The sequence below is a fragment of the Phalacrocorax carbo genome, chromosome 5 (assembly GCF_963921805.1).
Source record: "Phalacrocorax carbo chromosome 5, bPhaCar2.1, whole genome shotgun sequence".
NCBI lineage: Eukaryota > Metazoa > Chordata > Aves > Suliformes > Phalacrocoracidae > Phalacrocorax > Phalacrocorax carbo.
The window spans coordinates 40,821,025-40,841,875 of record NC_087517.1 but is presented as its reverse complement, the minus strand read 5'-3'; the positions used below and the strand labels follow the sequence as shown (position 1 = coordinate 40,841,875).

General features: G+C 43.6%; 1 protein-coding gene across 1 annotated transcript in view; it reads left to right on the top strand.

The window, feature by feature from the left end:
* The first annotated feature begins 2,006 nt into the window (after positions 1-2,006).
* Positions 2,007-20,851, top strand: part of ABCA12 (ATP binding cassette subfamily A member 12) — an 88,371-nt gene continuing 69,526 nt past the window's right edge. The window contains exons 1-2 of the mRNA XM_064452112.1: positions 2,007-2,111; positions 6,344-6,437. Coding sequence (XP_064308182.1) covers positions 2,043-2,111; positions 6,344-6,437 — 163 coding nt within the window. The 5' untranslated portion in view covers positions 2,007-2,042. The remainder of the gene's footprint in view (positions 2,112-6,343; positions 6,438-20,851) is intronic.

The following is a 20,851-nucleotide window of genomic DNA, read 5'->3' as shown; positions in this document are numbered from 1 at the left end:
CAAGGCGAATGTTTGTTGACTCAGTTCACAAAGGAAGTAAGGATGTGCATTTGCTTAGGAAAATTATTATCCAAATCAGTGTTCTTTTGAAACAGTTGTTTGACTGAATACCAAAAAGCAACAATCAGACGCTTGCCTTAAAAGACCTTGGCAAAGCAGCAAATGATGAAATCATAAATTTCTTTGTTCTTAACCCCTCAGAGCAGAATTATCTATATTTGGATTTCTTTTTTCAGCCCCAGAGAGGAAGTGAATAAAGTCTGCAAATGGTATTTGGACCAAATGCAGAGAGTTCATCTGTGCCTCTTACATGTAGCTGAACTAGAACAGCATCCTGAGAAGCAGGATGCTTTAGGTCTCGACTCGGGCCCAAACAAGATTGCTCTCTCTCCTAAGGACATTTAGGAGAAAAAAAAAAGTGAATGTAGAGCTGGGAGGTTAGATGTTTGGATTTCTCCCTGTCAGTATCAAAACTATACGAAGGAAGCCTTTTAGGCTCATTTTAGCTCCAGATCCACTCCCATCATTGGAATGTCCAATCTATTTAGACTGAAGGTATGCAGGGCAGGGACTGCTCCATCACTGTTGCTATTCCCATCTTTGAAGTACTTCCTAACCAGTCCACAGAAGCTGCTTCTCCTTGACTACCACGTCTCTCTTCCCTTCTTTCTTACTTTCACTCAGCGCTTTTCACAATGCTTAGATCAAAGCTCCTCTGCTCCAAGACCGTTCTGGATGGCAGGGCTGCTACCTCTGCTTTTGTCCTTGGGTGAAGTTTGGCAAGGACTTGTTCAAGATGTTTTTCATTTTTGAGGCACAAAGTTAGTTTGTGGCTGGAAGAAATGCTGTGTAGGAGACTGTTCTTTTGATCTCTTATGTAATAATCTGAGAGCAGTGAAGTCTTCCATGGCTTGCCTGGGTACTTTGAATATGATCTCAGTGTTACCAGATGGGTACCTGAGTGTACATGCTCCTCTCCCGAGGGGGACCAGAGCTCTGATGGGTGGCCAGAGGTCATCAAACAAGTCTGTACTGGGTTTCAAAACTCAGATTTGTTATAGTCCTTGGTGCAGTGAGCCATCCCCTTTGCTGTCATTGTTTCCCTTTGTACCTGCAGTTTACCCTTTCCTTTCACCTCTAGCTGGTTTTTTTTAGATATCTTACAACTAGCTTGAAAAATTCAGTGATCAGTTGAATAATAACAGTGTTCAAGCTATGCTAGTGCTCCAAAATCTTTGTGGGGTCTGATCCTGCAATCTAATTTCCAGTGGATTTAATGTGGTATATTGAATCCGTGAGAATCATAGGGCTGATCTCCTGGAGGAAAGGGAAGATGCAGGAAGCTGAGCTATTAGATCAGTCCCTGGGATTTTCATTTATATATTTTTTTTTAACTCTTTCATTTCATTTCCCTGGATGGGTAGGTTTGAGACCTTCAGAAGTATTAAAAAAAACCCACAACCCTAATTCCTAATCAGGAGTGCCAGGAAGACACATGCTGTGGCTACTTTCTTCTTCCCAGCCATTCCATGTGAACTTGGGGAAGGCAGACTGGCCTGGCAAGTGGCCTAACTCTTTGCTGTTGATGACACCTCTCCAGCAGCAGCAGTGTGTGGGCAGAAGGATAGTTTCATCATGGGGAGGAGGAGGAGGCGGCATGCCTCACCTTTTGTTTAAGCAGAAGCATCTTTTTGGAATGCTATCCATTTTATCGGTTAGGGCTTGAACAACGAGCAGCCAGGAGAGGCTGGATATTGTAATTAACACAAGTGGAGGCAGGCTGCTGTGCCTGCCTGCCTGAAGAAGAATAACCTGTTGAATTTGCTAAGAGCTATTGCTGTGAGGACAAGAGCTACAGTTACTGGGAGTACAGCAGCCACAAGTGCATGAAGTAGCTGCTTCAGAGCTATGCTGTGGGGAAGAAGCAGGGGCTTGGATATTGGACACTGGCTGCCCATTTGGGTTAGAGCCTCCGCGTTTGCCTCCTAAGCCTGGGGAGAAAGAATACGCAGCCCGTTCACTTTTGGTTGGGTCAGCCAAGGATGGCTGCCCTCTCTCAGCACTTGAGGATCCTGCTGTGGAAGAACTGGCTGAGTGTCAAGAGGCAGCCGGTGAGTGTGAAAACAAAGTAGTAGAGGAGAGGGACCTGGAAATGACAGCAGCTGAGGAGCAAGAGAGGCACTGCAGCAGAGGAAGGTCACAGGATTAAAATAGAAATATTTTGAAGGCTGATGATAGAGGCAGAGGGAAGGAAGGGAATGGCGTGGAAGTGAAGGTGAGTCTTGCATTGGAGCTCTCGTGCATGAGGCCTCAGGAGTCTAGGCTGAGTACCACAGATGCCACTGTTGTTTCCTCAGGGCAGTGGTCTGTGCAGACAAAACCATGCATGAACTCATGGGCAGACCTGAATTAAGGCTGCAGTTCTGTACCTGCTGCTGTGTAAGCAGACCCCACAGTCTGTGTACAGCCTCCCAGGAGGCCCTGGGACTTGGGGGCAATGGAGGGGGGTGCTCTTATATAGAGCCACTTGTAAAGCATGGACAAAGAAAAAAGTAGCTCTGAGAGATGTAGGTAGGACAGATTTCCAGTGCAGTACAGTGTGCTGCAAAACAAACACCCCAAATAGTCTGTCTTTCTGAAAGATAAACTATTTCCAGCAATGTCCAATCTGAACTGCAGCAGCAGCATCAGGGAGGCAAATGTTCTTTTGGGTGGTATTGTGTGTCCAGGCAAAGTCTGCTCAGTAGTTTTTCTGGTTTCAATACAGCTGCACTCTAATTTCAGCAGAAACATGCTGCAGTTCATGGGCTTGTATTGCAACTTATCCTCTTGCTAGTAATCCAAATGTGATAGTTTTTAAACTTTTTGGTTGAATGGAAGCCTTGGCAGGTGCGGAAAATGTTGACGGAAGAGAAAGGGCAATGGAGGGTATGATATGAGGATGGAGCAAAAGGCCTTGTTATCACCACATGCTTCTGCAATGTCTGTTCTTGCCTGCCCTGTCCTGCCTCTTGGTTGTAGAGCCTGATTCAGAGAGGTGCTGAGTTTATTTGACTCCTGATCCTCCATAGGAGCTGCAGACAAGCTGTGCACCGTAAAGTAGCATGTCCTTCACTGGGGCTAAGGATACAGAACACTTTTTCTGAGATGCAGAGGAATCCCAATAAATTAAAAATTTCTCAAGAGAAATTGTAACAGCATTGTTAAAAGCAGAAGTCTTGGGTCTTTTTCAGCTCTTGTGTACCCGGAGTAAATGCTAACCTAAGCCCTACCTATACTTCTGACCATACACTCTCATTGCTTTAATTCTGGTTTCTTGTGCAGTTCAGATACAATTCTGTAGAATTTAAATGTCAATAAAAATAAAAATCTGGCCACTACTTATTATATGGCAGGCATTCCCTGCAGCCCTCCCCTTCCCAATTAGGGAGCTTGCTCAGTCTGTAGAAGGTGTGGGGAGGGAAACCCAGTTATCTGCTCCCAGACACATCCTGATTTCTCTGTCCTCCTGCTTATGTTTTTTCAATCTGTGTATTTTGACTTCATTTACAGACTAGGCTTTTAGAAAGCTGGGGTTTTTTTCAGCATGCTTGTTTTGCAAGGGAAGCATTCTGTTGTGCTTCTCAGTTCCCGATAATGAGCGAAGGTGGTTCCTGCTGCTGTAGTGGTTCTGGCAGCCCTTGCCTGGGCTAATTGGTATGTCATGGAACAGTCTGACACCAGGCAGCCCCTGTTCCCCCCCCGCCATACTCAAGTGCTTTCCTGCTCTGTTTATCAGCCTCTCCAGGGCTGGCAAACACATTTGCTTCTGCCTTTTGCTTTACACTTTATTTTCTCTGTGAGCTCTCGGGAGAGTCCCTGGAGAGACTGCCTCTACCTGTGTGGCATGGGGAGGGCTACAGCTTGCTTGACTGTCAATTTATTGAAATCAGCTGAAGCTCTGCATCCATGGCCTGGCAGTGCCTCAAGACAGGTTATTATTCCTGAGAAAGGAATGGTCATGAGTTTAGGAGGCAGCCTTCTCAGGAGCAAGGTTTGGCCCGCGATCCAAGGGGAAGTGAAGAAATCAGTGCCTCTTGCGCTTCTGTTGCTTTCCATCTTTCACTTTTAGGCAGCTTAGTTATTTTAAACAGAGGCAGGAGAGAGAGAAAATGTGACATGTCCAGAGATACTAAGTAAGGTCTAAGCAATTAAATCTACTTTTTAGCAGTGAAATAATCCAGCAACCAAAGGATTATGCAACCTACATTACAGCACAGTGCCTAATGTCCTGAGAGCCAAATTAAGATGGGTTATGGCTCCTTTCAAGTCAAAGTGTTCCACCTGCAATCAGTTTGGCCACTGTGGTTGTCTTGTTTTTGTTAACTAGAAATGCCTGGAACAGTGGGAATGCTGTTATGTTGCAACTGATGTACCCAGCTACTATTAAATCCAATTAAGACAAAGGAGAGAGATACTAAGGGAAGAGCTGTCTGGAAAGTGGGGAGAAAAAGCACCATCTTAGCTCCAAAGGGGGACCTACAAAGAATTCCTTGAGTAGAAACAATCTGTACTTGTTTCTTCTCCCAAGATTATGACAGATCTCTTGCCCTTCCTTTAGGGAGCCTCTGACTAATACCAGTTTCTGTGCTCTTACCCCATAATTTTACTTTAGCCTATGCGGTACTAAACAAGGAGGATATGCTAATAATACCATTTGCATGTGAATTAATCACAGTTAAACAGTGTGTTTGAGGAGTGATTATAAGGAAAGCATGTGATATAAAAATTATAAAAAGATGTTATTTTCAGAGATTAATCTACTTAAAAATGGCAGTGTATATATAAAAGGCGGGAAAAGTACTGTCTGTAAAAGCTAAAATGTTGCTGAATGCTGAAATTATAGGAGTACCTTCTCTGAAGGGACGTGTGGGGAGGTGCCTTGTGGTTTGGTGTCCGTCAGTTGCCTATTTTGGGGCGTGAATCTTGCTCCTACTTTAATGGCTGTGTCATCTCCTCAGGGATGATAGGGATGGAGTTGCTGTAAAACAACCATCTTTAAGCTGAATTGCTCTCCAGGATTTGTTTGTTTGGTTTTATGTTCCAGTAAATGTTACAGGAAATGAAAGCCACTGTTATGGGCTTGGAATTACTTTGGAAAAACAGTTTGGGGTAATATGTGCTGATCTGAAAAAAATAGCAACACAACGACAAAAAAAATGGGATTATTTTGAAGAAAGACGTCTTTGCAGTTTCAAAAATTGACATGAAGATCGCACAGCAATTTTGCAGCACAGAGTAGTTTGAGCCAAACTACTGATGGATGGAAAACTTAAATCTAGTAAGCACAGTAGCAAGTTAACCAGCTAGTGCAAAAGCAGTTGGTTATTTGAATAACTGCATTTTCTTAGCTTACAAAACTCCAAGTTTTGTAGTTTTAAGACTGAATTTGAGCCTCCAACCTAGATTGGTTTACTACACTAGATGATTAGCAGACTGTATTTTCTTCATTCTAGTCCATGGAAACAGTCAGCTCTCATATCAGAGGCAAGAGCTCTATAAATATTCATGGTTTTTCCACTCTACTGGGCCAATTTTACATCATCTCTTCCATATCAGCTCATCTATGTGGTCTGCTACAGTCTGGAAATGGAAAGGTGCCAGGGAGTTAGGATGCTGGGGTCAGAACCTCATATGAGGGATCCTGGTGATTGGTGTTCAAGTATGACTTCTCCAGTTGACTAGTTACACAGCTCCATAAACCCCTTCCCATACCATGCTTGAGCTCCACATCTTGTAAACAATTACTGTGAAAATCCTTTCTTTCAGCTCGACTGTGAAGCCGAACTACTGTTTGTGAAGAAAGTGAAACTGGGTGGAAAAATGCTGTAGGCTTGTCGATTCACTTGTCGCACAGTTTAATTTTGAGATACAATCAAATCAAAGTCATCTTTACCCATCATTTGGGCAGTGCCATTGACTGAAAGTGAAACTGGCGTTTCACACTTGAGCTCTTTTATATTTTGATCAGTGCGTCCAAAAGTCCTGTACTTCTGAGCGTGCTTTTACAATTACATAGCACTGTCTCAAAGCTGTTTAAACACTGTCCCCCATAATTATCAGCCAAACTGAAACACGGGAATGCTTGTGTTATTTCCAGGCTTGTTATTTGCTCTTGAAATCTAATGTAGTTTTTCTTCTTGCATGGATAATACTTGGGGTTTCATAGTATGCATACCAGGACAGGCGTGATTTACAATGCATCCTATAACTCATTTAGGGTAGTACTTGTACATTCCAGACAAGCTCTGAGACACATCAATACAACAAACGTAACCAATATCTTTTCATTGCTGTTTTATAGGTATGGTCGTTCATTTTAATTTCCTGGCCTGTGGTTGTTTTCATAATCTTGGCCATTATCCGTCTGAAATTCCCTCCAGAACCACAGCCAAACTGTAAGTAACTGGTTTGTTTTTACATCTCTGGGATTTAGTTCTCATTTCAGTGACTGATGTGTTAATTTGATGTGTTTTGTTACTTTTAAAAATTTGTTTCTTCATAGTTTCCAGTGGAGATTTCCTGGGATGCAGCATGCTGTAAATAAAATGTCTGTGTTCCTCTGAGGTTGTTTTCTGTGTTTTTTTTCAAATCATTTTTATAATTAGAAAACAACTTTAAAGAACTGTCTCATCAAGATGCGCTCAGATACTGCTGTTGTAGGGAGCAATATGAATTTACATGATAAATTGAGTGACAAGAGGGCAGCTGGGGGAGATCTTCCTCAGTAAAATGAGTAAGGGCATAGACTTCAAGTGGGATTATGAAGGAGAGGTAACAAACGTGAGGTTCATCAACATGAAAGATTTTACTTTGCGTGTGCTATAGGCAAAAAGCACCTATTTAGGGAGCTTGCTACTAAGGCTCAACTGAAGACTGGTAACTTGTTTGTCTCCTGTGACCTGATGGTGTATGCGAGCCCTTTCTAGCAAGTCAAAGAGCAGCAATTTAGGTGGGTGAATAGTTGGTGGCGATTAAATAGGTGAAGAGTTTACACAAGGTCATTCTTGCTTGCAAGCCTTGCTTCTTGGGTCTGGAGAACGTGTCTACATTTCAGATCATGGGTGTGCTTGAATCTGCTCTAAAAATACTTACACTGATTTAGTGTAAGTAAGTTCACAATAAGCATGTCCCCAGCCTTGGCCACATTTGCTCATGAAGTTATATGGTAAAACAGAGCAAGGAGTTTATCCAGTTGGAAGCCTTTTTCCCTTAGAAAGTGTTAGTTTTGAGTAGGATCAAATCCCTGATTCTGCTCTCTGTGGCCTCATGAGTACAGTCCCAAGGGAGGGGAGAGGAGTGGGTGAAAGGGCTGGGCACCCCGTTTCAATGATGGTCTGCCTGTGTGTTGGGGGAAATCAATCATGCAGCTGCAGTCTGTTATCTGCTCATTAGAGGGGTTCCTTGCCCTTATCACAGAGACCCTGAAAGTGTATGCAAGGTTCTTGCTTCATGTTGCACATCTAGTCTGCTGAATCACATCACGTGTTGCAGCACAAAGCTGTGCAGAGAGCTATTAGTGAGAGACATAATTTCCCAGCACAGGGTAGAAATATGCCCTCGAAAATTACCCTTACTAAAAGATTTGCAAGGACTGATTCATAGGAAAGAGACCACTGTGGATGACACGCATTAGGCTGTCATCGACTTGACAAAAACAAAGTCCTGGCACAGGGAATGTTGGATTTTTATATTTGGGGCAAGGAGATTGATGCAGGGGGAGAAGATACAGACTCCAGCAGCAGTGATGACAAGCAGGTGGCTTCCAGAGTTCGTTGGTATCAGATGTGTAAAATGTGGTTCTGAGGGATCAATACTTGATGACATGTACACACTGGAAATGTTTGACCCAGTGACGTGTGTAATTCTCTGATTAAAAATTCTTTGTTTCTGTATGATGTTTGAGAAAGGGCCACGTTCTGACGAATATTGGATATACAATAAGGACAGGCTGCAAGCTCTCTGGGACAAGAACCAATCTGACTAAAAGTTCATGTGCCTCATTTTGTAGACAGGTATGGAAAGCCAGAATAAGTGACGTTCTGAAAGGATCATAGGAAGTCTTTAATGGAGAAGGACACTCTTGGTGTAACAAGGTGGTCTATTACCCCCAAGCCCATCTTCTGTGAACAAAAGGCCTCTAGGCATATTATATATTTTAAGTTCTCCCAAATTCCCTTGAACCAGCTGGAGCAGGCAAGATGGGTCACTTTGTACTTTGTGAGAAACTCAGGTTTTCCAAGTGTGGAAATGGCAGTCCTCCCACGCTGCTCCATTGGTTGTACTTCCTGTCCCTGATAAATCAGATAAGAAGAATGTCAAGAGAGGCTGCTGGGTGGTAAAATATTTATGCTTTTACTCTACATGGCTATTAGTTTGAATGTATATTTATTTGGAGCATGTTTGCTCTGGATGGTTGCATCTCCAAATTAATAAATTGGAAGGAATGTTTTTAGGAACAGCAAGTAGTTCCATTGGTTGTGTTTTGAGAAAAGTGGAAGATTGGGCAGTATCTTTGGACTAGTTCCCTTTTCTTCCATAGGTGAATTCTATTTTGGGACAACTCTCAGTAAGTATGTGAGTAGGTGTCTGTCTCTCTTAGAAGTGGATGGTACAAGTCTCTATTGCAAGAGAGGGTTTTTGCTGGAAAGTAATAGTTGTGTATTCTTGTGATCTAGATTATACAGAGACAAACTAAGAATCCCAGGGGGATGGAGAAGAACGTTAACCAGAGAATAAAAGAGCTAGTTTCTGCTGTTTTTCTAGTTAAATAAGAACAGCCACTTGATGATTACCCGCTTCTCTTTTTTTGACACCTGGAAAAATGGATCAACTTTTTGCTTGAAAAGCAACAGAGAAATTGTTTGGGAACTTCCTGACAGAAAAAAAAAAAGGGTGGGTGGACACATTCAGGAAAACTATTACAGGACAGCCTTTTTTGTTCATTTTGAACATGAATAAAACCCACTTTATGCTGAATTCCAGTGCCTGCCTTAACAGACACAATCATTAAGTAATGACAAGAAGCTGTTTCCAGTTCTGCTGTCAAGAGATTATTGCAGGCAGGCAAAAGTCAGGCCACACAGAATCAATGGCACAGAGATAGAATAAGCTACTCACATGCTGAGTTTTGAAGCCTTAGAGAAACCCCACAGAAAATCTCAATCTGTAAGCTTATTTTATATATTCAGGGCCACAGAAATATAATGAAATCTATTATTTGCTCAATTAAAACAGCTCAAATTCAATACACTAAGTTCTTCTGAAGGACATCTAACACACATTCAATAGATTGAGGATTATGTAGAGAAATTACCTAGCAAATATCCATCAAGAATTAACAAGTGGCAAAAGCTTCCTGCAAGAGCAAGTTGCTTGCTTTTGAATTATGTTGTGTAGCACGTAATGCAATGGGAGCTTGTGTCAGACTGAACTCTGAAGGTAAATGACATGCCAAATAAATGTCACTAGTCAAGAGGGTGCTCATAGGAAAACAAGGAGCTGAAATACATCTCATATATAATTTTCTTCACAACTAAATCATCTACTATCTAAGGGGGAAAAAACCCCACCTCTTTTTCTTCCAGGCATCTGTTTGATGATGTATTTCCAGGTCAGCAGATATTATTGTCAGGAGAAATGAAAAAGAGATTTCTCTTTCTCTGCATACCCAGTTCCTGTGATGATCTGAGAGTCTAACCACACAAAATCCCCGTCCAACTTACTATGCATGTCACAGTTGTGGCTTTTGACGTTTTTATTATAGCCCTTGTATTTGCTAGAAGGTATAGGGATGTGGTTTGTGGCATACATGTGGAATAGGAGCCTCTGGATTGGAAGCATGAAAGCCAGTGAACTGGGTTTGATGGTATCTTCCAGGTTTTTGTGCCTGTATCACCTGTTTTCTAGAGTGGGTAGGGACAAAAGTCCCTTTCCATCACTGCAGGTTTTTGCAAGGTATGGGAATTGTAAATGAGATACAATCTGTCCCTCAGGGCTCAACCCACTCAGGCTACAGAGAAGCCCAATTACAATCCTTGCTTTAACTAGCACCGTCACACCCTGTCACGCCCTCCCCGCCTGATTTCTTCCTTTTCTCTTCTCCTCCTCTCCCCTTCTGTCTGTTTGACCTCATCGTTATTTTCTGCAGAAGCTCTCTTGGGTGTGGTTAGTTGTCCACGCATTCAGAAACTCTGCTCTTTAGTGCTGTGGAGAAGATGTGGTAGAAACCTTGCTTTCCTGTTAGAGCCAGGGCTCGGGCTCTGGCTCTGCTCCTTCTGGCTTTCCAAGGGACAGCCAGTGGGCTGTGAAAACCATGCCTCATTCACTGTTATTTGTCCTTCTTCATGAAAGGAAGCTGTTCTCTCAGGTCTGGTCTTAAAATCCACCAAATTATTTCTGCCAGGGAATTTGTTGCCTGAATTCTTCTCAGTGAAGAACATCTTATCCTTCACCTCTGCCCAGAATTTCCACCTGGATTTCATCACCCCAATGGAGACGCCTGCAGGGTGTATTGCTTTCACTCAGAGATATTCACGATAGAGTCAGTAGCAGAGTGCTCTGCAAGACTGCTCTTTGCAGCCAGTATTCTGGGGGAATATCATAATAGTTGAGCACTAGATTGTTTGCTGGTACCAGCATAGCTGTTTAGGTCTAGTTTGGAGCCAGAGTTGTGTGGCACAGAATCACAGACTGGTAGGGGTTGGAAGGGACCTCTGGAGATCATCATGTCCAACCCCCCTGCTTGAGCAGGCACACCTAGAGCAGGGGGCACAGAAACGTGTCCAGGCGGGTTCTGAATGTCTCCAGGGAAGGAGACTCCATAGCCTCCCTGGGCAGCCTGTGCCACTGCTCTGTCACCCTCACAGGAAAGAAATTTTTCCTCATGTTCAGGTGGAACTTCCTGTGTTCCAACTTGTGCCCATTGCCCTTGTCCTGTCATTGGGCACCACTGAAAAGAGTCTGGCCCCACCCTCTTGATACCCATCCTTCAGATATTTATAAGCATTGATAAGATTCCCCCCTCAGTCTTCTCTTGACCAGTTTGAACAAACCCAGGTGTCTCAGCCTTTCCTCATAAGAGAGATGCTGCTGTCCCTGATCATCTTCATAGTTTTCCAACACTATATAGGAGCAGATACTCATACTCTGCTCTCATTCTTGCCTCTAGTGCTCCTGGGAGAGGGCCCTGGAGAGGAGGGTCTCTGACCTATACTCCATTCAGTGTGATCAGTAGTTAGGATTTGAACAGGTCCAGAATTGGTTGGAAAACATCAGTATGAATCACAGAGCACAGATCTGAGATGCCTTAGGAAAGAGGCTGTGGTTTGAACCTGGAGACAGAGCTTTCCTGTGACTTCTGTGCTGAGCACTATTATGGTGTTAGAGGTAACTGAGGCACGAGTTACCCTGGTTAGGGCAGTGTCAGAAGAAGAGGCATGGTGCTCTATATAGCTTAGAAGAAAAGAATAAATGCAGATAGTATCCCCTTTCCCATATTACTGGGAAGAGGGATAAGGCAGCCAGTTGTGACAGGTGTGAGGTATCTGTTGTGCCAAGCGAATATCAGGCAGACACCTGTGCGTCTCTGCCCCTCTGGCTGTTGCTATAGTGTGCTAGTAGGTGAGTTCAGGGGTCTCCTGCACTGTGGCTCTGCATAACTAAGGACCTCAAACCAGTTTTAGCTCTGACATTTCCCTGCCTCAGTCCCAGCATGTTGCTCTGATGCAGAAACCCTTAAAGTCACTTTGTCCCACAGTTACAAAGACTGTGAGCTGGGTTAATTCTCAAGATGAGTGATGGCTGTGGCTGCCCGGATACTCGTGAGGGCAGATGGCATGGAGCAAGGTGGGCCACAGCATTATCCTTCCTCTGAGATACCATTCTGGAGATGAGAAGGCTCTGAGAAGATGCTTGCACTTTAAAGGAATTTGCTTCATAGTTGGGGGGATCTGAACTCATCTCTTTTCCCAGTAGTGTGGAAAAATTAATAGGTTCCCATGCTAATTACTGGGAGTTGAGATGGTCGCTGAGCTACACAGGCCACTCCATTCATTTGGATAAGTCATGGATATTTATGCAAGGCATAATCCACCCCAAGGGTTCAACCTGCTCTGTAGACAGACAAATGCACATCAGACTTCCAGCTCTCCTTCACCATTTGCCTGTAGTGGAGCAGCCCCACTCCTCATTTTCCTTTATATTGCTTCATTTTCCTCCCCTTCTTTTCTGTCAGTTTTCTCCCCTTTTCTTGACAGCCCAACACCAGATTCTTGTCTGTGCTCAACTGCAGTGTGATTAGCAAAATAGCTTCATCAGGTCCCTCCTTGCTTTGGTATGAACTTAGTTTTGTTTCATTTTCTTGTGCTGCTGTTGTGCCAGGGAACAGACTGCCATATAATGCTCTGGTTTATTGAAACAGTGCTGAAGGGGGCTATGAATTATACTAATTATCCCCACATTTGCTGGAATAGACATATATATCAATCTCCTTAGATACATATGCAGTGCCCAGCCATACAGTTCCCTGCCACTTGCCCAAGCTTTCACTTAGCCCAGAGACTCATAGACTAAACAGAGCGCTGTGATGCCTCCCTTTTCATAAATCTCCACACCTCCATTTCCTTCTACATATTCTTCTGCCCCGTGAAGTGTGACTGAAGGATGTTTAGAGTTGGAGATGGGAACTCCTGAGTAACCAGTGTTTTTTTCCTCCTCACTGAATTACAACAGGGCCTTGGGGCAGTCACTTAATTCTAATTGACTTCCTGAAGCATCTGAATCCAGATGCTGGGACCTAGAAGTGCAGAAGTATTTTTCCAAAGGTGCTGAGCAGTTTGGCTTGGACTGAAGTCAGCAGTTGTTAATGTCTGTCTTTCTGGAAAGGAGGTCACTTTTGCTTAAAGAATCTAAACCTGGACCCTAGAGACTACCTGGAGGCACTCGGCATTGAAAGACATTGGTTTAGTAAACACAGCTTTTGTGCAGGTTTTTTTCAAGAGTCTAGATACGGATTTAAGCTTTTAGGTTCCAGCTTCTTGCTGAGAAATGTTCTGACTCTCTTCTTAGGTCCTGTTTGTGCAGTGCCCTGCTGCTCATACAAACAAGAGCAAGTTGGCTGTATTACAAGACCAAGTTAGCCTTGTCTGCATCAAATGTTGCTTTAAAAAGTCCTGTAGCAAAAAGGGTTAGTGTACAGTTCCTCCTCTCTCTTGGTGTGTTTGTGCTTCAGGCAGTGGACATCCCTCCACAACGCAGTCAACCTGCAGTGCAATCCCTCCCCATCAGCTCTGCCCCATGGTGCGGACATTAGCTCTGTCATTTCCCCATCTTGACCTGAATTTGCAATACCTCTTTGAAGGTTTCCATCTCCCCTCCTTTGTTCTTTGTGTTTGGTTTGGGGGTTCTTTCTCTTCCCTTTACACCTGCTTTTTCTCCCACTCCTTTGCAATTTTTACGCTCTCTGGTCTTTATGATCTATCTCCCTGATCACTATGTGAACCCAATGAGTTCATATTCAAGTGCTGATTTTTAATTTATTAAGGAAGGGGGTGGAAGGTGAAGGTCTGTGGGCGAGCAAAACTAGCTTGTCTAGTCTTAATAAGCATGGAAGTAGATGCTGTCTGCTCTGGGCTGGTCGTTTTATTTGCAGAGCCTGAAATGCTCGAGGGAAGAATTAGGCAATGAAACCCTTCCTCCATTGGGGCCACCAACACCGGGTGAGTCTTGTAGTGAGTTGTCTGCTGTTTCAGTCTCACTGTCGTAGGCAGACAACTGAGGACATTGTGTTGTTGGGACACTCAAGAAAACAAGGGTGCTATTGCTGTAGAGATGAAAAATGCAAGCTCTCAAATCTCACCCAGCCACACTGGGCACCTGGGGGGGCTGAACAGAGCTGTCTGGGGCCCTGCTGAACTTCCATTTTGAAAAATAGCAAGTTGAGTAATGGGTGTATGACTTGCAAATCAGGGTAGGTTGCGTAGTACACAGGTGAACTGGTGTATGTGTAATAGCCACTCACAACATCTTCTTGTTACCTAATGATTTGTATGGGGAAATTAAAAAAAAAATCAAATTAGAGTTGAGGGAAGGAGGGCCAAGGATGACACTGCTTAAGGCATAATAGGAAGGCAGTGGGGGAATGTGTGTGCTCCAGGGACTGTGAGACTTGGACTAACACCAGATTGTCATAATTAACGTGTGTGGTGCAGGGCCCAGCTGGCAGGTTTCCCCATGCTGCATGCCATCTGGACCTGTGCTGGTATGTGCAGGCAGCAGTACATTGCACCGTGTGTATTTGAGCTTTCTGTGTGCCACCTTGCAGCATGATGGAGTCTTGCAGCAGAACAAAAATTACTCTGGTATGATAGATTCTGAGGCTGTTTGGTGTCTTGCAACTTCGGCATGAGCTCAGGGAATCTCTTCTTTCAGTGCTGTTTGCTCAACAGGTGAAATTTTGAGGTAAATGGCAGTTCTGCTGGCTGGCTGGCCAAAAATAGGGTGAAAGAAATCAATCACCTGCTAGCTCCAGAGTGGTTTTAAAAATCAGGTTTGTGATATGAAGGGCAACAATGTAGGGACAGTGCAATAGGGAGTGTAATACCGAACCATTAGAACAGCTCTTAAGTATGTGTTTAACCTGAAGTCTGAGTAATCCCATTAAAATCAGTAGGACTAATCACTGCTGTGCTATGGGCTTTGGATACACTGAACAAGGTTTGGGTTGTACTGCCAGGAACAGTAACGCTTACTCTCCTCGCCCATGTTTTTTGGCAAAAAACATGGGACTGGTGTGACCGTTGATCTTACAGATGTGAAAAAGGTAAAGGAAAGTCTCAGCTGACACTTGCCTGCTTGTCCTGTTCCCAGTAAAGACCTCATTCCCAGGTAACAAGGAACATGCAAGTCCCTTTCTCCGGCTTCAAGGTCAGGTGTGAGTTTCAGAGTGCATGAATGTCAGTGTCACAGCAATACAAGTGCCATGGCAATTAAATATTCTCTTTTCATAGATAAGGGATAGGCCAGCTGGCTATTTGGATTGTTCTCCATGTGTGTAAAAAATACCCTGCTTCAAAATTAATCTTATCTTATTGATGGGATGATCGGGTTTAGTTTTTGGAGAGGGATTAAAAGTCCTAGTGTTATCATAAAGCTTTCTACAAAAGGTAAGCTCCTTAAGTTGTTATTGATAAATAGATGTGAACAAAGCTGGAAATGGGCAGTTGCACATCGTTGAAGAGAAACGGTATTGTCATCATGTCATGAAACAGGCGTGTTTGTCTTTTTGACTGTTCAACAAAGCAAAGGAATAAAGTGTAAAGTAATGCTGTGTGACTATGGGAAAGACTAGAAAGGAAATGAAAAGGTTGTGTGCGCACACATCTAAATATCTAAAATAATTAGATATTTTGCTTAGAAAGTTCGGAGGAGATCACCAGTAAATATTTTCATTTTAAGTTTTGTGACTTCTTAGAGAAATATAGCTTACAGCTGACAAACAGTCAGAATTGCCACTCCGGGCTAGACCCACTGCTGCTGCTCAGGGATGACTGGGAGAGTGTGTAGGAACACAAGGCACAGTGTTCCCTCTGCTAGAAAAATCTTTAAAGGTTTAGAAAAATCTTTAAAGGTTTATGGTTTCTTCAGCCAGAAGCTGAAGGGGTTGAAGCCAAGTGATCGTACTTAGTAGCCACTGAGAAATCTATTTTTCTGTATCTGTCTAATTATTTTTTAAATTAATGCCTACTTTTCAGCATACACTACCCTGTGGCAGTGAGTTCCACAACATTTTAGTGTTTGTTGCAAAAGGTACTTTCTGTCCCGTTTGCCTGCTTACCTCATTATCTCATTGTGTTTCTTTCTCTCTGTACTGTAAGGAATGATCATTTACTCACCTTTTTCATTGCTGGTCATGATTTTATTTATTTCTCTATCAAACCACTTTTTGGCTGACTTTTTCTTTGCTGAAAAGACTCAGTTATTAAATGTCTTTGATTTATCAATGATTGAATGCATTTTCAATTAAACACAATACTTCCTAATGAAGTCATTTGCTCATTAATGCCTTTAATTCATCAGTGGAGGAGTCGAGATCTGTATGGATTTTTTTAATGAACTATGGAAGGAATTAGTGCATATACATGGGATATGCAGTATCAGAGTGTGTAAATCTGAAGCCGAGAGAATTTTTTCATGCCCAAGGAGGGGTCATGATATGACACTAATCTGTTGCTGGATAGGAAACAGAACAACTCAGCATGCTTTTTAAAATTAATGGTAAAGGAGGAAGAAAATACAGTTAATGTACCCAAATTTATTGAAGAAGTAGCCATTCATAATGGGAATCCTACATCTTTGATATAAATAAAATGGAATGTACATTTTGTCTGGTTTTGCAGCACTAGGTAGGAAACCCTGAAACCAGAAATACAGTGTGGGCAGAAAAGGGAGAAGGAATACATGGGTGATATTTTGAAAGCAAAAGGTATGGTCTGTGTAGCCCCATTATACTGAAGGGGATTTGCACATTCAAATTATGGGGCCTCAGTGTAGGTGGTGTCTATCAGAGTAGCAGAGCTGAGACTGGGGAGTCAAGGGAAAGAAAGGTACTGTGCACATTCAGTGAACCAGTTGCTAGTTTACACGAGAGACCACTGGCTGATGTAAACCAGGGAGTAACCTGTCCTGGATGCAGACTTGGGTTTATACCCTTGTTCCATGCACAGCCGTAATAATAAATACAAGCAATGATAACCTGAAAATACTACTTATTTACTTTCCTTTACTCTGGTGTGGGTAAAAATGGCTACTATCATCCCAGCATTTCTGCTGCTTGGGGCAGGCAGCCCTCACTGCCTCAGGCTGAAGGGGGTGACAGCGGGGGGCCATGTTCATGGTGCTGTGCCTGGCTCCGCTGAAAAGCCAAATTCCTTGAACTGAATGGTCGGACTCAGCTGGTGCAAATGCCTGAAACCTCAGTGCAATGAAAGCAGCAAAATCAATGTGGCAACATAAAACATGGTCCACTTAGGCTTAAACATTCCAGTCAATTTCAATTAATCTTATAGATCATAGCGAAATAGTAATTTTCATCTTTCTTCTATGACATTTATTATTACCCTGACATTTTTCATCATTATTATACCAAGCACCTTTACCTGAAGAAAACAAAATGTTTTGCTCCTGTTGAAGGAAAATATGTTGGAATTTACAACATTCAGGGAAGTAAAAGAAATCCATTTTCTTCATTTTATTCCGAAGGAAAACAACTGTGGAAATGCCAGAATTTCTAGCGGCATGCACATATTTATTATAGGTGTCTTGTGCTTATTATTACTGTTGTGCATGCCTTATGTTTTTTCAGCTCTTTCTTGGAGATGTGGCTGGCCTGGCTAGATGTTACTAAGCAGGGAGAAGCAGCCAGCCCATGCAGCGCTGAGCCCTTGGCTGCTTCTGCCCTTTGGGATGCCTGTCATGTTTTCTTCAGATTTGGTGCTCTTCTTTCAATGGTGACAGAAAATCAAAGCTCTCAGTGAGTGGGAACAGCAAAAGCCTCTGCACTTGGGATGCTGTTGCTGGCAAACCCAGAAGTCAGTCTTTACTAACACAATACAGATCTGGGCTCAGATTTTGGTTGCAGACAAGTCAATTTGACAAGAAACATGCTAGTGACCTGTCAGCTCAGACATGGGGCAGCAGTGGGTGCAGTGATCACCCACTTGGCTCATAGGCACTCTTGGCTCGCCACTCTTGGCTCATAGGCAGTGTAGCGAGATGTTCCAAAGGTAACCGTAGTTTTAGGAAATTAAGAGGTTTAAAGCTAACGGCAGTGGGGATAATGAAAAATTGTATCATGTGTTGTGGATCTGCTATATTGTGTGACATGGCATCATGAAGTTGGGGACTGCAGGCCTAGGGAAATCCATATTCCTTGGTTATGGCATTGCCATAGACTTCAGTGGGGGAAGGAGCTGCATTCTACAGCATGTGGAAGACTGAAGGGATTTCCTACAATAGAAATACTGCCAAAGTCACTAATGGTGATAAGTGTTATGTTTCAGATTGTGAACTATTCCCATAAAAGCACTGTCCTTTAAAATTTGCAGAGTATTTACAACTTTCCTTCAATAATGTTTCATAGCTAGTGCTTATGTTTTGTACTAATGTAGTTGTTGTGCTGGATAAATCTCAGCCAAAGGAGGGACAGGTAGTTACAAATGTCTCCTGAAGCATCGAAGGGAGTCAGGAGCCAGCTTTCTTCCTGGTTGTCCTTGCAGTGGTGTGCAGGCCAACACAGGTAATGAATTTGTATGTGTGGGCAGAGCAGCCTATGCGATTCCATGGAGTCACGTATCCTTGCCATGAGCAAGGAGGAGGGGAGGATGGAGCAGGGAGCACATTAATCTCTTGACTCACTTTCTCATCAGTAAATTCCTTCCTTTGCAGGGTGAGAGGGAGTTAGAGGAAGGAGCTCTGAGGCTACACTATGTTTGTCTGGGACTTGGACTCCCAAATCAGCCATGCTTCCTGCATGGTACCTTACGCTCTGGCTCTGCTCTGATCTTAGGCACACCAGCAAGAGGCAGCATCGTCATCTTCTTGCAGCTGCACTGCTCAGCTTCCATTAAATTAAGCTGTTGGCCTGTGTGGCTGCTGAAGGACAGACCTGTCACAACTGCCTGGCCACCCTGTTCTTGGCTTGGTGGGGCCAGTGCATAAAGAAGGCAGCATGCACAGTGTAGCTTCTTCAGCACCATCAGCTTGCCACGCAAGAAAGCAAGGGTGGGATCCATCTCTCAGCACTAGGTGTCTGTGGAAAGGGTGCCTGCATCTGAACCAGGTTTTTAAACTTCCTTTGGACTTGGTGAAGATCTCATCAATGCAGGCAGCAGAGCCAATGTAACAATTAATTTCATCCTGATGTATAAGCTCTGTGCTTCACACAGAGCACAGTTGTGCTAGATGTTCAGGGTTAAGCACCAGCATAGGTCTAATTTACACCAAATCGGAATTTGGCCCAGACATTTCAGATTTTTCTCCACCATAGCCTTTCTTGAAAAACTTATTAATTCTCTAACTGCTGTCAGAGTCCAGACCTCTTCCAGAAAAGTCCTCTCTGGCATCTCCACTGCTTTTGTGCCAAGAACATCCTGGGGTTACACCAGTTCACCCCTGCAGTGACTCAGTGACGAATCAGGCCCCATGGGTTGTAACCAGGTGCCAGCAAACTGCTCAACATCTGATGCAAGTTGGCAGAGCCTCACTGAATACCTCAGTTGCATTGGGCCAGTGATGTTTTCATAGGCATTGTGCCGCCACCGTGAGCAGCAGCACTTGCAAATCATAGAATCATTAAGGTTGGAAAAGACCTCTAGGATCATCAAGTCCAACCATCAGCCCAACACTGCCATATCTTCTAAACCATGCCCTGAAGTGCCACATCTACACGTCTTTCAAATACCTCTAGGGATGGCAACTCTACGACCTCTCTGGGCACCCTGTTCCAATGTAAAGAAATTTTTCCTAATATCCAATCTAAACCTCCCCTGATGCAGATTGAAGCTGTTTCCACCTGCAGAAATGGGAGACAGGGACATACATCTCACCCCTCAGCACTGGCTGCCAGCATCACAGGTCACGAAGCAGATGGAAATTTCAGGTCATGAATTCCTGTCTATTTTTCAGACTGCTGTTTCAAAAGAAAAGAAAAGAATAAGCTGATATCATCACCTTGTTCTTACACTGTACACCTCACTTGTGATACAGTAACTGATTATTTAATTGTCTGCTTAGTTCAAAGTGTACCACTTTTGAGTCCAGTTTTAAAATTTGTTACTGCTACTTACATCTCAAGGAAGTGTCTTCCCCAGTTCTGGATTCAGCAAGATCTCTTGCATAATTGTCTCTAAAAATCTCGCAACTCTCCAGAGACAAACAGTGCTCCCCGAGCTCCCAGCCCCATCCTTGTGTTCCCCACATGAGCTTAGTTCCTGGCCCTGGATATCATTGGTAGATGTGGATGGCTGTGGAGGGTGTAGCTGTTTCCCTCCTAGCTCCTACCTGTCTCACTTCATTGTGTTTATGCTCTTTATCCTGAACCTCATGGCTTCCCAGGTCTTTGAAGTTGCATTTTGGTAGAGGCACTGATAAAATTAGGTCTGTGGTGGGCATTTTTTGACTGGGGTGTGTCAATTTTCTGCATAGGAATGAGGTTGCGGGAGATGAGAATGAAGATGAGAGAAAAATGCCAGTGTGTGCAAAATGCCTTTTTGCAGGGTTGTAATTGGTGATCTCAAAGGGCAAGTGTCCCGGAGATGGTGGGGATATTCATACAAAGATGCTTCCAGATTAAAGTGCCCTAAAGTTTCCTTCATGGGCAGCAGACTTAATTACACCTCAAAACCTTTAGAGTGGCGTATGTTTGGTCCTTTGGCCCCAACACCAGAAGGACTGCCTGCACAGACAAGACAGATCTTTACTCTCCTTGGTGCTCTGTGATTACTGGGAGCTGGCTCGGCCTGCTGTGTAATTCCCGGTGGCCTGGGGGATGTGGTGAGTGTTAGGGGAGCTTCCCACAGCAGGTAGAGCTCTAGCCTTCTCCCCTGGCAGGGTATCTCCTTTAATTTTCTAGGGCAGTTCTCTGCTGAGGTATACAAGAGAGTCACAATATTCAAAATGGGTGCCTTTGACTCTGCAGGTCTCAGCAGTCCTCTGTGCCAGTTGCTATCTGGCCCAAAGCAGCAGGAACTTCCATGCTAAACCTAGCACTGCCATCCCCTTTGGAAACATCTGGTTTTTTGACCACTACTATAAT